Below are 18,659 nucleotides of genomic sequence, written 5' to 3' on the forward strand. Positions count from 1 at the left end.
ATGAGGCTGGACAACATCTGATGGGACAAGTGCAAGCACCTACTATTGTGTTGAAGACAGGGTGCTGCTGTGGAGAGAACACCATGACTACTTTCCTCATGGTCTGTTGTGTCATAATCTTAAGTCAAATGCTCGTCTGCACTGTCTTCCTCGCTTTATACTTGTGGAAGTAAGAAGTTTATGTGGAACCCAAGTTACCTGTTCTACCATTAAAAAGTATTCCACTTGGTGTTCAAAAGCAGTACAAATAAAGAAATAAAAACAATTTGGGACTTATTCATGTCATAAAATTCAGGTGAAACAAACTAAATGAAAAATCCATATAATACGATAAAAGTCTAGTAAAAACTACATCAAGAATAAAAAAGGGGGGTTAGATAGTTAGAAATTATGTTTAATAATGATAAAAGAGAGTGAACTGTTTATAAGTAACAAATAAAAATGCTTCAAATACCAAACGTTTGACTATAGTGTTGTAGTAATGATGTCATAATGTAGTAATGACTCCAGATGTTCATGTAATAATGTAGTAATGAAGACAGAGTGATCATACAATAATTTAGTCTGCTGATTACTCCTGTACGTATTATTGAGTATTACTCACATTTTAAGACCTTTGAACTGGTCTTTAAAGGTCAAGTGTGTAAGATTTACGTGAAAGGGAACTATTGGCAGAAATCTTATGTAGAATAATCCTCATGATGTTTTCACTAGTTCGTTTCATCTAAATTGTATGAAAAGTTGTTTTCTTTACCCCAGAGAAGGCCCTTTATATTTAAATACTTTATATTTACATCGAGGGGACCCTCTCTACGGAGGCCGCCATGTTATTTACATTAGTCCAGACTAAACAAACTAAACCCCTTTTGCGTTTTTATGACAATTAAAGCTACCACAGTTTCTTTTTCATGTTTAGAAGGGGAGGGTGAGGTGAGGGGTGTTCAACTGCAACATGAAATTTCAACACTAAATATCACAAAATTCTACACACTGTACCTTTAAGGTATGACAATATACTGTCCTGCCTTTAAATGAGACAGAAGCATCACCTATTTATAACTCAAGAACAGAGTAATAAAGCACAATCAACCAGCACTCCATCCCCCTCTCTCCACTAGTCTCTGAGTGGTGAAAGGTACTGACCCTCGACCCCGCTGCTGTCAGTGGTATTGAGAAGAAGCAGCGACACATGACTGGAGTGTTTGTCAGATTTTTTTTAGATCAACAGGGTCAAAGCACATCTACAGCAATTGTTTAAACTCCATTTTTTCACTCCCGTCTGTTTGAACAGATGCTGCTGTCTGCTTTGGATTTTTTTTTCTTCTCGCAGGTTTGTGTAATTCAATCTCAGTCTTCAGGGTTATGCAAATTATGAAAAAATAATAAAGGTAGGGAAGTGGGGGGAGGTTTATGAATAGCCCTCATGAGTATGATGAATGTTTATTCAAAGTCTCGGCCATTCTTTTCATGGTCAAGCTGACCTTCCCTGGCTTATTTCAATCGCACAAATCTGAGGGCGCACAGACAAAAAAGTAGAAAAAAACCCCCACAATGTGCGGCAAAATGGGCCGTCAATCTCCCAGGAATTGTGATGTTCTTTGATTTGTGCTCTCTTTTGTAGCTACAGTCCTCTTTAGGTTTTCTGCTGTGTGACAAGAATATAAATACAAGCCTCAGGATGCTGCATTGTGGTACAGGCAAGCTGTGGAGGATAAATGTGTGTTACGATGTGTTTGTGCATGGGTCCGTGGGAAAGAGAAAGATTAGGGCAGGAATGAAATGATAAAAAAGAAATAAATAAATAGAGAAATTGTTGCGTAAGGTAAACACATGGAGGAACTGGGTACAATGTGGCTGCTTTGCTAAATGTTTAAAATGTGCGAATGCAGAAAATGGTTTTGATGTTCTTAGATGTCGGTGGCCAGCGGATCTTTGAATACCCTGCTCTGTATGGGTGGTATGTACCCACAAAGCCCTTCAGAGGAGAGAATGAGACTGTGCAGCACACAGTGTTGCAGAAATCCAACAGGAATCGGCCACATTGAAACCTTAAAGTAGTTTCTAACAGCGGCAGGTCAATCACTGTGTTTTTATCATCTTTTTCTCCTCTCAGGCTACAGTTACTTTACTTTTCACATCTACAGACTGAACATAATTTTATTAAAAGAAATAAATGTTCTCTTTTAGCATTTGCGGCCCGCTCCCATCTTTTTCTCTCAGTCCCATTGTATATGTGTCCTTGTGTGTGTGGACAGTGTTCTCTCCAGACCAAAGACGAATGGGCTCACCTTCTGCTTCTCTAAGCTCTGAGTACTTGTACAGACTGGGAGTTAATTGTCAGACTGTGTCGTTTCACAATGATTTGAGACATATGAAGATGCTTGGCAGTAGAAAAAGAGTGAAGGGAATAGAGTAGCAGAAGAAAAACAACAAAAATAGTGGTAGTGGTTGACCCTGTGTATTTGGTGTAACGGACCACGGTTGATCCGTAATCAGTATCGGCCCCAATAGTATGTTATGGTACATATTAGTATAAAATTAAGTTTTGCTGTTGCTGTCACTGTCACTTTTTAAAGTAATAACTGTGCAAATTCAATCAAGAAATGTAGTAAAATCAAAGCCGCTGTTTGTTCACCGTTGACAGGGCAAGCCATGGCTAATAGAGGAGCGGAAAAAATGGATTCAAGTCACATGTATGGTAGACTACCATACATGTGACTTGAATCCATTTTTTCCGCTCCTCTATTAGCCTGTTAGACTTTCAACACAGTAAGCGCTTAAGACCATTGTTTACCAGAGAATTGATTCAGTCTGTGTCAGTAGCGCAGTCACACCTGCGTACTCATGCAATTCACTCTCACTCGTGACAGATTCTAGCGACAGGTACATGGACTAGAAAGTGAAAGTGTTTTTACATATGAGAGAAAGCTGCACTGAATGCCACTTGTGGGTATGCACACAGCTGCAGCTGAAACTATGAGGTCTGACTGTCTGCGTGGATTGTAAAAACTTTATGGATGATATACAGAGAGCATGATAGAGGGTGACGCAGAGCGAGCATGTAATGCAAGTAATCAACAAAGCAAAACAATAACAAATAGATCTATAACGTTATCATAGGAAGTCTAAATTCTTTTTGTTCCTTAAAAATCTGTGGCAGGACAAAATAAAAAAAATGGCGAGCCACCGCAGCCAGGATAATGACAGAGAAACACTAAAGATGAAACGACAGAAACTGTTCTTCAATTTAACAGGTAACTTTGGTTGAAAACTCACACCTTAAATGTTAATTGTTCTTTTAAGTTGTTAAATGAACAGAGAGCAAAGTCATATTTGTCACCCTTTTTTTGCGATGTGTGACTAAATACCATGATAATGCACCCCTACTGTGTATCTGTGGTTGTGTTTGTCACTGTATTTTTTCAGCGTCTCTTGGGGAGCATCTGTGACGTTACTTACAATAGGCCATGGTAACATCATATTTAACTTTGCTTTAATATTTCCACGTTTTTCTCTCGTGAAGTGGCCGCTCACTGGTGAATTACTGACAAAGCCTGTAGTTTGCCCATCTCCAAATTACTGTCATTTCCCCTGCCTGGACCCCATCTGCACACTCAATCGCAAACAAACACACACAAACACGCAAATGTCTTTGTGGTTGAATCCCCCATGTAATCACATGAGCTTACAATACTTTGGGCAGGCAAAGAGCTCAATTATAGCACTCGCATATGCCCCACTTGTTAAAGTTGAGCGGTATGTGAAGTGGTTAACGCAGCTATATTCTGAGGAAATGTGTTCAATTTTGGTGAGAGGCAGGAGAGCAGACAGCAGAGAGCGAAAATAAAGGTTTGCCTTTCTATTTCTTGTCAGTGGCAGCTGTAAGTGTATCTTTAATGAGGCAGTCAGTCGGAGAATGTTGAATCACAACAAGGCACTTTTCAGAGAGAGGACAACTTCAGAGCAGTCAAGACACATGGGTCTTATTACACTGTGGCCCCTTCGCATGCTGCTGGGGACTGTCACAAAAAGTGATGATGAGACATGTCCTGGGCACTTTCAGTGAAAAGAGAATCTCTAAAATCTCTGTTGTCTGTAATTTGGGAAGGCTGAAAGTTAGTAATAGAGATATGATGTCTCTGTTGTTTTGCCTGTTGGGTGTTTCTTTTTCTTTATTAAATCTGTTATGTTGAGTATATTGATCAAGTATGTTTGCATGCTCGGACAAAAGACTCTTATCGTGCCTCTGTATGCCCCGAAAACAATGAGACTGATAATGTGTAATAGCCTGCAGTTTATAACAGATGCTCACAGTCATACAGGGAGCTAAATGTTACTCTGCCTTCAAACTGAGTCCTGTGTACTGTCCATACGAAACTCCACTATCTCTGCAAATGAGAATGTTGCCCAAATGTCACTGCTTTAAAGTCATGGTGCTCCCTTTTACATGAACACATAACATGTGTAATGTTTACAATGCAGATAATTGACTTAAATTCTAGCAATACAAGTAAAGTACAGTTAAACCTCGTCCAAACATGCAAAAAGGAATTGGTAAACGGATTGTTTTTTAGTCTTATTGACAAATCAGAAAAAAGTTATGTTAACCCATTCACACATATTCATATGGTGCTACTATATGCAGTGCTTTTACTATTCTATCGCACATCATTTATACCCTGACTGGAGCTCAGTATCTTGTTCAGGGATGCTCTGGCATGTCGGCCACAGGAGTTGAACCACCGACATTCTGGTGGATAAACCTATTTACCTCCACGGCCACAGCCTCCCAAAATTGGTGGGATGACTATTCATCCATTCTGATCTCAATCTTACCCGATTATATCATTATTTCTGACGTAAACCTAAACCTTCTGATGTAAACCTTCTTCCGCTGTGATCTCCTGCATTACATTCCTGTCTGGTAGCTAAACACTTCTGTGACGTCTAACTAGTGACAATGACGTTAACATAAGCACCAATTTTACTGTTGCTTAGCAGCGGTTTTCTCTAAACACTTGAACAGCAGGAAAACGGTTACTTCCCATGTTGCAACCACAAGTTCACAGGTTCTATTTTAAAGCAAAATCCTGCAACAAGGAGATGACGTAGTTTCAATGCAGCTTTTGTTTGGAGACATGATAGGACCGTGTTATCTTTCTTTGGGAAGAACTGTTTCTACCTGCTTTTTAGGGTGCACAGTGACCTGAATAAAACAAGTTGCTACAGAAATCCAAGCAGATCAATGCAACCGGACAAGTCTATATATGAAAATGAGAGAGACAAGTATATACAAATTAAGTGTTTTTTGTCGTTTACTGATTGCCTCTCCATTTCTGTCTTTCTAAACCAAAGTGCAGTTGAATACATACATAAAGTTTAATAAATATCCATGTTACAGCTGGTTTGCATCCCTTCCTATGAGAAATGACATAAATAGTCCAAAAACAAGGATCTGATGCGTAACATTTTTATACACTTTTCCGACTGCCTCAGGCATTAAAAGAATTTAATAAGGCTTATTTTCAGTTCACGTCTTCTACAGCTGGCTTATTTAACAGTTGAGTAACCTTATTAGCATTTTGTTTGAGATTAAAACAATCCATAAGCTCTACATGTGTCTTATTTCACCCCCCTGCAGGGTGGGGGCACGGAGTTACACTACAAAAAAACGTATTGAAGGTGACAGTGATCAGCAATTTCATGTGATAAGGCAGCAACAGCATGGCACATGTGTGGGAGTGGGCAGTAATGACTGTAAATCTTGCGGGAGACTGTGAACGTTGGGTCCTGAAGAGTCCCGTGTGGACCTTTAATCTGAAGCACCTGCCACAAGCTAGGAGTTAAACAATTCTAGGCCAAGGTTGACGGGGACGGCATCCGTGTTTGCTGATTCAGGCGGCGTACGCATCCCGGAGGGTAGTCAGGCTGGTGCCGGTGATGTAGGCTGCTCCTGTTTTGTGGCCAAACTGAACTCGCTTATAAAAATAGCAGCGAACACACCCAACCATAAGTGTGTAGAAGTCAAGATGAACTTCCTCAGTTGGCACAGGAAGTACACTGCTGCTGCTGGGATTTTTTTTTATGTCTTGGACTAAACCTGAAAGTTTCCATGGCAGTCGCTGAGTTGGTGAAAGAAGTACTACGGGGAGCTCAGTCTCAGAAACTACCATCTCTGTCCCCAGAGGTCTAGTCATATGTGTCGCAGGGAAAAGAGCAGTGAGAGGAATGCACAGTGGGGGGAAACCTGGGGAATACCAGAAATGGATGAAAGTCGCCCCCCTCCCTGTCACTCCTGATGCTTCCTGCCTTTCAGGAAGTTGGTGCTGCACCGGGAGAGGTGGAGAACTGCATGAGTTGACTGTATACTGAGCAGAGAGGTTTCAGGACAAGAACAAAGAAAGTACTCTCCAGGCAGTAGAAATGTTGCAGTATAGAGCGCAGAGCCATAATAAATGCTTCATTAAACAATATGTTTGCCTGGTAGGCAAACTGCAGGGGTCCTGGCAGGGGGTCTGTGATGTGCTTTCGTTCGGCCAACACTCATTTTTCAAATATATTTTTTTGGCGGGGGGGGGACCACAGATGTGAGGGACAATGCATTTGTAGTAATTGCTCCTGTGGTATACGGTTTACGAGGGAGCAGTGTGATTGTGCAACATTTGAAGCAGAAGAGAACCTTCACACGGATGAAATGATCTGTTGAAGATCTGTGTGAAGTCGGGAGCCAGTTGGCCACCACAGGCCTTCAGACTGAAATGTGAGACGCCATCTGGGCCTGGGGCTTTTGTCTGCGTAAGAGTCTCAAGACATTTTCTCCACTGATGCAGGTGAAGGGAAATCGGTTCCAAGTATCAATTGTGTGGTGAGGAATTTTTTTTTCTGCTTTCACCATTACCTGCATTGGGTCACAGGCAATGGTGAAAATTGAATAAACATGAGCGAGCAGCGGGTGGGAACAACTTTTTAACGTCTAAATCAGCTTATATTGTGCAATAATCACTGTGAATTTTCCGGTATCATTGTATATTGTTTAAATTTCTCTTTATATATATATATGTATATTTTTATTTCTATTTTATTTCCATATTTTTATTTGTCTCTATCCTAATGCCCTTCTGCTGCTGTAATGTTGCAATTTCCCCAGTGAGGGATTAATTAAGTTGATCTTATCTTATCTTATATTAATGACACAATCTTTAAGTCCTTCAATTCCGCTCGAATAACTGTCACTACTGACACCAAACCAGCTTCAACTTCAGAAGCGATCACATAAAGACAGAAATAGCCAGTGGTAAACATTCTTTCTGGCTTTTGTTGCCTGTAAAAAGTGCCAAAAAGTATTAGCTTTTGACAGAAGGAAGTACAGGCACGTCGACACCGAGGAAACAGACAGCTGCAGAAGCTCGACAACTGACAGATACTTTTTAAAGAACAAATCTGAGCCAACGAAACAGGAAGACAAGGAGGTCATCACCCATTTGATGTGAATGTATATAGCATGTGTGTTTAATGATGGGTTAGGTCGTGCAGGCCTGAATTTACTCTGAGGTAATAGCAGTGTTCCAAAGCTGCATGGGAGACAGAGCAGTGACCATCCCTTTAATACTCTGTGACAGTGTGTTTCTGTTCCCAGTGGGATTCTTAAAATACTGTCTGTATTTGTGCAGTTCATTGCTGAGCCTTGCTCTTTTTGAAAAAAATCCCCCAGAATAATGAGAGGAGAGCCTGGGTGTCCCAGCTCCATACTGCTTATCTGGTCAACGGAGCGCTGCAATGCACCGCTCCCACAGGCTGGATGCAAACACTGTCCGGAATAAAGGCAGCAAATCCTGTGGTGAATAGAATGGCTTACTGTTTGTGAAAAAAGCTTGAAGGTGAGGGCAACAGATTTTCTTTAACACTGTGGCATCAATACACTAACCTTCACTGATGTAAAAAGCTGATTCTGTCTCCCCTAATCTCGCCCATACACCGGCTCCAACACGCCACGCACTCCTCAGAGTAGAGATCCTGACAGACATAGTGTAATTTCCAACTCACCAGGTTTACGTGAGTTAAATGTAACAGAGTTAAGAGTTCTCTCAGGTTCTCTTTACGCTTTTTTTTCTGTCTAATCGCCCAGAGAGCAAAGACTCATCAGGTAAATACTCATGAGGAGACGCTGAGACGCCCACAGTGGGAGCTTTGTACATTCTCTCTGCTGCTTCTCATGCAGAGGACTCAAACTAGAGGATGATAAAACTGCCTGCGTCTACATTTTCTTTCCTGAAATGCTGTTCCAGCGGCTGTATATAAAGATGGACGACATGACAGCTAGGCTTCGGAGGGAGTAAAAAAAGCTGTTCATACAAACACTGAACCAGATAAGTATATTGAATTTGAACTTTAGGTGTCGTACTTAACTGAGTTGAACATAATTAGACCATAATGATGTAAATAAAGATGGACGACATGACAGCTAGGGTTGGGAGGGAGATAATCTATTTTTATATTCAGCTAAACAGTAAAGTATATTGAATTATAACTTGTTGCACTTCACTGCAGACTTAAACATAATGAGACCGTATATAAAGCTGGATGGTGCTTCTCCATTCATCCCTCTATCTAGAAATGAAACCAAAAATATCCCTGATAAGAACTCTGACGCAATTTGGAGCCACAGTCTGGCAGTAACAACCGGGAAATGGAGCCGTACTGAACAATGGCTGATACACTCGCTCCACCAAACACTAGTCAGTCTCAGCTGTCAATCATGATGCCCCCCCCCCTCCATTTCTACTGCATACAATAACTAATAAAAACCAAATTGGCAGTGACTTCACATGACACAATACAGCACTGCATGTGTTGAATGTGCATTGATTAGAGGAAAGAAGGCTATCCGAGCATGGTGAAACTAATATGAAAAAGAGAGGATGTCAAACTTTCTTTCTTTTAAAAATAAATTTATGGATGATAGAAATCTAATCCAGCATTCGGTATGACAATAAACAAATATTAATTTCTATTACTGGGAGCCACCAGAAGATGAGACTTCCATTTATAGGTATTGATTAAGCTGTTAATGCTCCACTGATTAATAAAATTGAGTACTGCACTGGAATGTTAAGTGTTTCTGTTTTTCCTCCAAAAGAAAAGTTAAAGCAAAGCAAATGTTTCTGCTTCTTTCAAGCAGGATTCAGAACATTAATGTATTTGTTACATATATTTTCTAAATGAATCCATATATCTATTATTATTATTATAATAAATTCCAATGGGCTTTCCTACAATTATCCTTTCATACACCTGACAGTGTGAGCTGAAGTGACCTTCCAAAGTATAAAATAAACTTTCTGATAAATAGTCTTCAACACATTGAAACGTTACTGAATGTCATTCTGATGATGGGTTTCACAGAAGGAGAGAACAAAATGTCACTGTAAATTGGCTGTGTCAACTTCTCACTGATATTCCATAACTCTACAACAGCTAGAAGCTAAAGTGACACCTCTGAGCTTTTGTTACATTATGTTTGCACACAAAAATAAATTATGGCCGCAGTTTACAGTCGACGAAACCGGGGAGAGAGGACGTGAATATGCAGACAATTTCTCCAAGGCTCCCTTGTTTCCTGCTGGATTTAAGTGTCATTTTCAACTACGGCGGACCTAGTTATAGTATAGTAATAGGCCATCTGAAAAACTGGGTTAGCCTCTTTGGGACGGCATTAAACAGTTTCAGGACCTATATTACAGGTAGACAAGTCCACATCAGCCTCGGAGACCAGGTGTCTGAAAGATTTGATGTTGACAATGGAACTGCCTTGACCCAGTTTCATACGCTTTATAAACGTTCCTCTGGGAGAGATTATTCAGCAATATGTTAGTCTTACACACACAATGTTAAAATACAGCTTTCTGTAGAGGCACCGGGCCCAAAGTATATTTGCTCTCTGCTTCCTTGACAGTGAATTTACTGCAGATGAGTGATGCTTGATGACTTGAATATAAAGATGAAAAGAAGACGGCAAAGCAAAAAATGAGATACAGAGACTTGACACTACTATACAGTGCAGTTATACTTGCAGATACACTTATCATAAATAGATGTATAGCAAATCCCTTGCGAGAGTGAAAAAGATTCTTGTGATTACTCTCGGCAGAATTGACCTCCCTATTAAAATCAATTAGCTCTTCATACTAACTAACACCTAAGCTGCAAAAATGATTTCCTTATTTATTTCTCCAGAACTTGATCATTTACAGGTGCAAAATTGAGTTTGTGGAACCAAATGTGCAAGAATGTTCTTATATTCCTGATTGTATTATCCAACACACACACACACATCTCTTTGGAAGCATTACTCCGTACTTGTCTCTTATTTGTAAAATCCTGTGTATTTTTTTCGCTATCATCAATGTAACAAATCAAAAAAAAATCTGAATTTAACAGCATATTAAGATAATGAGAACTGTACAGATGTTTAGGGGTGGTTGATGGCATTAGTGAGCAGTGCTGGTCTGGAGGAGGTAGCTGCAGTGAATTTCTTTGCAGGCTGCAGGCGAGCACAAATCCATTTTTCATTTTTGCCCTGAGGGTAATCGATGATGGGGGTAACGAGACAACAGCACACCCTGAATGAGCAAGGGTACTCTGAATGGTTCAAAGTAGCCGGCTGGCTCATTCAAATTCACTCTGCTAAATCCAGGGCTTTCCATATTCCCACCATGTTCTCGCAGCATACCATAGGGAGATCTGGCTGGCACTCTAACCACGTTTTATATTATGGCCTGCACTCTGTAATGGCCTCGGGTCAGCTGAGAGACCTAGATCTACATTAATTCACCTAAACTCTGAAGTGCTATACAGTACAAGTCTACAGATGTCAAGCAAGGACACAGAGTGTTGGAGATGATGAAGCACCCAAAACCACACAGGCCCAGCTAATACCATATTTACCATTTCAGGGCAGCAGCCCCAAATGTTTCAGACCTGCTGTTCTGGCCCTGTGGAGCGACCTATTTAAGTACGGTGAGAATAATAATGACTGCGACTGATGGACAAGTGCCATGAATACCTTAATGTTGTGTTTAGATAATAGTGAAGACGCTCAACAACACATTTCTTTAGCAGATCAGTGGGAAACAATGGTGCTCTATTTGATGAATGACCTCATTGTGTGCAGGTGAAGGTGCTCTCCCAGCCCCCTCATCTGCACCACAGAGGATCAATCCGTGCAGGTGAGAGCTGTTAGCTGATTGATCCTCAGGTTTAAAAGGCAGCGGCGGAGCTGCCTCACGGAGAACACTCAGAACAGAGACACACCGGACAGACACGCGGAACACTCAGGAGGACTGAGACACAGATCTGGAAAGCTAGTCGCCTTTAAGTTTGTATTTTGGAGAGTTTTGTTTGAACTTTAAAATAAAAATGTTAAAAACTGAAAGGTTGAAATGAATAGAAGTTTCAAGTAAAAAGTATTTGTAAAAGGATGATAAACAGCACAATGTGAAATTAATGGCTGGAGCTGACATTGGGTGAGAGGCATCACATTGCCAAGATAAAACAACCATACATCCAGCAACTGGATTCGAGCCAAGAACCTTCTTGCCATGAGGCAAAAGTACGAGTCACTGCACCACTGTGACGCCCAATAAACAGAAATTATATGCAAAATTAACAAACCCTTTATCATATGCCTTCATTATCGTACAATATTAAACATGCATATGAGCTGCGTTGCACACAAACATCTTCCTCTCAACTGCTCCTGAGGTGCTTGTGTGAGAGAGTGCTTTAAATCCAGAGCACCGACGGGATCAGCTGTGGAATGTCACGACCTTGACCATGATCAAGTGTGCGTTTTTACAGGAATAGAATTCTTCAAGCTCCACTTACTTGACAAGTCTTAACTTGAGTGAACTGTGACGCAAGGTTTTAAGGAGACATGTTTAACATGGTGATAGCAAACACTGAAAACAACACGTCTGCAAATGCTTGGCTTTTTTGGGGGACTGGTCAATATCCTGTCAAATGTCAAATGACAGGTTTTATGAAGTTCATGAGCTGTATTTGTTTTCAAAGCAGTTTTGTTTGATGGGATGTTTCAAAGCTGGTGGGTTCACATATCTGTGTTTATAACTACAAGTAGCCCTGAAGGTTCAGAGAGTGAGAGCTTGAACTGTGGCCAGTGGTTCAGAAATGTGGCATCCGAGTGCAAACCCAGGGTCATGGTTTGTATAACAGTACCCGAGGAACTATCAAAATCCTTCTGAGGTTCTTAGTTTGGTTTCCACTTGTGTGTGTAGTACTGCAAGTGTCTGTGGGGACAAACTGTAATGGAATGGATGTTCAGCAAAAAAGAAAAAAACACTGGAACGCTAAGGCTCGTCACTGGGGATGTTTCTGTACAAAGGGATAACAGTTGAGGTTACGTAGCAATTTGAGACCAAGATCCCAGAGACAAGCAGTTTCTGTCTGTGAAAACAGTGATTAGATATTTCTACAGAGGCCGCTCCAAAAAGCTGCAGCTGACTCCAGTTAAGTCGACATTGTTCAACCTCATCTGTGCCTTTTTTTTGGTTGTCAGTTTTCACTTCCATACCTGTTCTCAGGTTTGGCTCGTGTTCTCCTGCTAAGTGAACAAAGGTCAGGCAAATTAAAAGGAAGCTACAAGGCAACTCTATGATAGAAGAAGAAGAGAACTGGCTGTGTGAGGATTTTTGTCATCAGTCAGAGACCTTTAGGTCGACTGAGATTCTGCAAGTATTCTGGCTTCTGCTTGGAAGTAGAGAACACTTGCCTCGAAGGATCTTCTCTGGGTTTTATTTGACATCTAGTGTCAATGTTGTTGCACTTTTCCGATCCATCATTAGTAAGGATGTTCATCATTAACCATTAACCAACAAATGAGCACTATAACTATATTATTACTACTACAACATGGTGCTCAAAGTTAACAGACCGGGCACCAGACTGAATCCACAGCAGTTGGAGAAAATCTGAGTCTGCTGAGGAGTGAGTAGAACTGGACTGTTAAGGTTGATTATTGTGATTGATCGCTGAAACATGTAACAAGCTTACTCTCATGTGTGCTGGAGTGACATCACGGTCAAAGGAACACGCACAGCTAAAGCTAAGATGCTTAAACATCCTTGTTCAAAAACACTGCATGGGTGTTTTTTAATGATAGATATTAATGACAGATATTCTACTATACAATTTAGTTGGTTAATGGTTAATAATAAGTTAACAAGCATTTGTTGATTAAAAAAAATCTAAATGTACATCCCTGGCCATTAGCGTAATTATCAAGCTTTCACCATGATAGTCACATCAGACATTCATTATTTGAGCAAAGTGTTTTCATCAACTATTTGTATTGAACAGCCAAATCTGATTCAACTGACAAAATTCTTAGTGAGGTACAGCCATTCTCTATTGTGTACCCTTGCAGGCCTTAGGGAGTTTTTATTGTGTTGTTTAAACATGGAGTATGACACAGATTAAAACAAATCCAATATGTCATGAGGAAGTCAACTCTAATTACAATGTCCTCGAGCTCCAACAGATCACTAGCTACATGCTTCAAGAACAACTGCGATGGTGTTGAAGAGTAAAACTCACAAAAAGAAATATGTTTGTTAATTTGAGAAGAGGTGTGGAATTTGAGGGCTTGAGGCTTTTCTCTGTTAGCGTCTCTCTAGCCGTCTCTTTATCTCGATCCATCACTCAATGGAGCTATTTCAGCCTCTGTGAGTGAGTTTCTGTCTTATCTGCACTTGCAGTTTAAGTGCTGCACTTGTGATTTCATGTCATAGTGGCTGTCGATATAATGTTGATGAGATGATGGCTCTATAAAGTCTTGTCTTCAAGACGTAACAGTGCAGCTAGTTAAGCAAAGTTGACAGTGCTGAGTGAAAATCTACTTTCCAAGGTTTGACTTGGCAGCCTGTTCACGAGCACGTTGTCAGAAAACACACAGACACTCATTCACACGGCTGAGACACTTACCAAGCCAGTGTTCACCAGTAATCTTGCCAAATCCCTCACGATAGGACTCCCACCCTCTGAAGAAGTTGACCGAGCCATCCTCCCTGCGCTGGATCACCTAGAGAGAGACAAGGCAAGAGTTCAGGGGTCAGATGAGATTCATCTCATACAGTGTTTCTGTTATGGACTGCCATTGTCCACCTTCCTTGTGATTTTTGTTTGTCAGTTTGTCTCTGTTTTTCTCAGCATGGCAATTAGTCCTTCTGCTGCCATTTGACATGCATACCTGTAACCCATCCTTGGATATACCACAAAGATCTATCACAGGAAGTCCAGAAAATGGTTTGATCCAAGATTCATATCTTTATAACATTGTTAACATTTGATCCAGTGAGTTTTGACTTCACTTTGCAATTTAGAGAGCGCACACAGTCATTTTGTATAAAATATGTACGTCTATACCCGACATTGATTGGTTTGAAGACAAACATGCGTGTAACGTTAGCGTGCTGTCAATTTGGTTTTTATATTTTCTAACTTTTTTGATGCATCAACACAAAGTTGTCTGTCTGAATGAAGAAAATAAATGAACTGGTTGACTTAGCAGATTTCGTTGCCACTGACATATTATCATGGTATTACAACCAGCAAAATGAACGACCTCATTGTTCAAACATTATATGGTTGGAGGCAAAAACAGCCGGCAGTCCTGCAAGTTTCTTTTCTTCTACTATTGTTTAATGCTCTCTCAACTTCCAGCAACAAGCTCAGACTATCCAAAAAAAAGTTTTCAAACTGCAAATGATCCAAACCATGTATGACTGATCCAGATTATAAAACCTGTTATTGTGGTTTGGACCAAACAAGGCACGTGTGAAAGTGGTCTTATTATCTCAGCTCTGTGCTTCACTCTCTTCCAATGGTTCCTGCTCCCTTTGCCTGCCCCTGCTCCATCATCAACACTGACTCAGCTCTCCAAAAACGTCATCATACCAAATCTAAAAAAAAAAAACTGCTTTTGAGCTCTTACAAATCACTATTCTAAAGTCTTGCTTAACACAACAATCTCATCCTCCTGTGAGATGACTCATTCGAAGTCCCAATGTTTGTGGCTGAGATCACCTAGAACTTAACTAGATGAACTCAAAAATGCTGGCTCTCTCACAAATGAATAATGCAGAGGCTCTAGCCACTAAAAAGGCAATTTGTTGGAAGCTAATAAAAGGAATCCATTCAATCTCGACTGTCTTTGAATGAAATGGTGATGGATTTGTCATACTTAATTGAAATCCCACAAAAGAGATGATATTCATAAAACAACAATCCTAAATACACATAGACAAGTTTTCTTTCCTTTTTTCACGTGTATCATGAAACTCAATGGTGTGAGGAGAAATCATTGTATTTCATTCAGTATTAGAAACAAGGCAAATATTAGCAAAAACCACGTTTTTAACAATTTACTGATCACCCGATGAAATGTTCTGTCCAAGTGTCAGACCGAGGATGAACTGGAAATGTGCTCCTAAAGAGCAAATATGTGCAAATGGAAAACAGTGTAGTACAGTCGGAAGGGTGTGTTAATGTGGAACTGACAAGGGAAATTATCTACGACAGTTTGTGTTACCATAAGGTAGCAGATGGCACAGAGAGACATATTTGCCTTTAACATCAGCACAAGCAGAAGAAAATCACAATAATAACTATCATCACTGCTTCATCATCATCACTTAACATTATCTAATGATTTTCTGGATTTTCCTCCCAACTCTCAAAGATGTTAGATTTGTAAGAATTTTCATTTATTACACGATCATAGCCTTTTTAACCAAAACCTAAAAACTGAAATTACACAAACACTCTTGATATGGATTCCTCACATTGTCTTTGCCCTTTTTTCCAGTAAATAAGTTCAAGCAGGACATTTTACAGTGTAAAATTCAACTCGTAATAACTCTTGGCAAACCTATGCAACTGTGAACCTAGTTTGGCATTTCAGCGTTGTCGCATAACAACCAACACATTCAGTTCAATTTTATTCGCATTGCACCAAATCATCATCGGCAACTGTGGAGAGAAAAACTCCCTTTTAACAGCGATAACCCTCTAAAAGAAAAAAGAAAGGAGGGAGAGAAGTGTAAACTGTCATATGTAGGATCAGACGGGTTGTTATAATGGAAATAACAATAGTTATACTTATATCATAATAGCAGTACAAGGTAATAGTATATCCACTGATACTGATCAACAATAGGGTTAATACTGGCAGATGTCAGTGTTTGCAACTTTCTCACAAATGTGTAGATGCACTTCAAGAATAAAAGGCCACAGAATGTCTTATAACAGTTAGGAATGGTTGCCTGTTGTTTGAAGACAACAGTGATCTATAGGAAAGAGGAGAAACCATTATCGTGCTCTGGCTGCACAGACACTAATTGTTTCTAGGATTAGTATATTGTTGTGGTCTTTTCTTGGATTTAGTTGACAACAGAACAACTACAGAATATGACCAGGCTTATCCTTTAATCTCTTTAAATCTGTTTTTCCACTGCAACCTACACAATTGACACTTGCTTTATATGCCTCTGAAAGCCCCTTTTATACAACCCGATGACATCTGTCCAGGCCTGTATGGAGATCATGACATGCTGCAGGAAGCTGTCAATTATACATAAAGCAACAACAGGATTTCTACTTGACTCTGTTGCACGGAACTCTCACAGGCTTTGCCTCAGTCTCAGTGCATTAGACCATCAGAGTAGTGTCCTGGGCATTTATAATGTATAATTTGGGCCGAGCAGTAACAACTTTACAACAAACCTCCTGCCCTGAACCGATCCATTTGATAATATTCAATAATAGTCATAGCGCCCCTACCTGTAACAGGAAATTCATTTTAGGAAGTTATTGTATTGTTCAATCTGACTGAAACTTCACAAGTATGACAAAGGTCCCACTCCAAGACCACATCCAGGCCCGACGTGTGCAGTGCTCCCAGCCCTAGTTGACTTTACTTCCTTATGTTGACATGGAAATCTATGTTGAGAGAGCTGCAGAGTTTGACTCTTTCCATGAAATCTAAACATGAGGTGAGACCAATTAGTGTGATGCTGTGACTGCTATTGACTTATTAACATGATGTGTTACTTATTTACATATTGTTTTACATAAACAGTTCTATAGTCTGTCTCATGAGATATATCACTGTCTGGTTTGAGATTGGACACCAGAGCAGAGCTAGATTTTTTTCCTGTATTTTAGATTATAGATACTCTAGGTGTATATTATTGCTACCAGATTTCAGTATTAATGTATGGTATGCAGGGTATATAAATAATTTCATCAATCATTCATACGCAGGGATGGAGAGGGACTACAGAGCAGCTCGAGACAGTGTGTTGGCAACTACACTGTACTTCAGCTCAGAAAACAGGATTGACACTATGTGTTGTGTCGCAGTGGAGTTAATGACAGGGGTGTTTTACACGTACAAATACACATAAATGTAAAGAAGAAAATCCTTGTAGTATGAAGTAATTCAATCCAACAACATTAGAAAGATTTAATAAATGGGGATTCAATTAAAATTCAGAGAGCTCCAGATAGAGAAAATGTCCTCAAGCCAAGGTCTGCAAACAAACTAGTGATATGATTCTGTGCAATATATATAAAAATATTAGATAAATCAACTTCTTTAGACAACATCTGACTTAAACTAAGTATAATTCAATAATCTTATTATAATATTTATTGTCAGTTTTCACTGCAGGGATTATAAAAAATGAATCCTCTTTCCTCTCGTCAAGATAAAAAATAAAATAGCCAACATAATAGAAAGCAATTTCTTATGTGCATCTTAAAATATACACTGTTTTTAAAGCTGTCCATTGCAAGAATAAACAAGAATGAAGACTTTCATTTTTATTTAATATATGACTGACTTGATGTCAGTAAACAATTTACACTGTAAAGTGTATAAAACCCAGTTTCCTCAATGAAATCGTTTCATTATGAAACTTCCTATAAATCACCAGGGGCAATAACCAGTTAATAAGGCCATTACTGCCATGAATACAATTATCTGTACTTTAAAAGGCCTTCAGGAAAAAAGCTCACGGCCTTTGACAGTGCAAACAATGCACCGTCATTACGTTAGTGATTTGTTTGCCTCAGTTGGAGCTCTCGTTCAGATTTCCTGTGCAAATATGGTGAGATTTAAGCCAAGATTTAGGCAGGAAACTCTGTGGTGGAGGCACTGCAGTCAAGTATGATTGTCTTTAATTTATGAGGCAACGAGGTTGAAAACTCTCCTTGAAATAATAACCTTCCCGCCTCCTTATCTTACTCCCTTCATTCCTCTTCGCCCTCCTTGTCCCCACATTCAAATTAGCCGAAATAGAGAAGACTGCGATAGATTATTCCATGTTAAAAATGAGGTGGAGGTTTTCCTTTTCATCCATCTTTAATTGTTTTTCTCTCTCCCCTGGCACTCGCCGATTTAGCAGCGGGAGGTGAGAAAATTGCATTAAGTACCCCCTCAACCAAATAAATCATAAGAAAACTTCAGAAAAGAAGAAAAAACTCCCTTTAATTTACACCAAAGAGAGTGAAACAGACTCGTCAGTCTTTATAATAACAATTTAGATAATGATAACTCAAGCCTCTAATTTCCATTGAAACCG

At 39.8% G+C, this 18,659-nt stretch overlaps 1 protein-coding gene across 2 annotated transcripts in view; it reads right to left on the reverse strand.

The window, feature by feature from the left end:
• The window catches only part of fibcd1b (fibrinogen C domain containing 1b), a 111,649-nt gene that overhangs the window by 26,039 nt on the left and 66,951 nt on the right, over positions 1-18,659 (reverse strand). For both annotated transcript variants that reach the window (XM_020081644.2, XM_020081645.2), the window contains one exon: positions 13,999-14,095. In XM_020081644.2, coding sequence (XP_019937203.1) covers positions 13,999-14,095 — 97 coding nt within the window. The remainder of the gene's footprint in view (positions 1-13,998; positions 14,096-18,659) is intronic.

Source organism: Paralichthys olivaceus, chromosome 18 (assembly GCF_024713975.1).
Source record: "Paralichthys olivaceus isolate ysfri-2021 chromosome 18, ASM2471397v2, whole genome shotgun sequence".
Classification (NCBI taxonomy): domain Eukaryota; kingdom Metazoa; phylum Chordata; class Actinopteri; order Pleuronectiformes; family Paralichthyidae; genus Paralichthys; species Paralichthys olivaceus.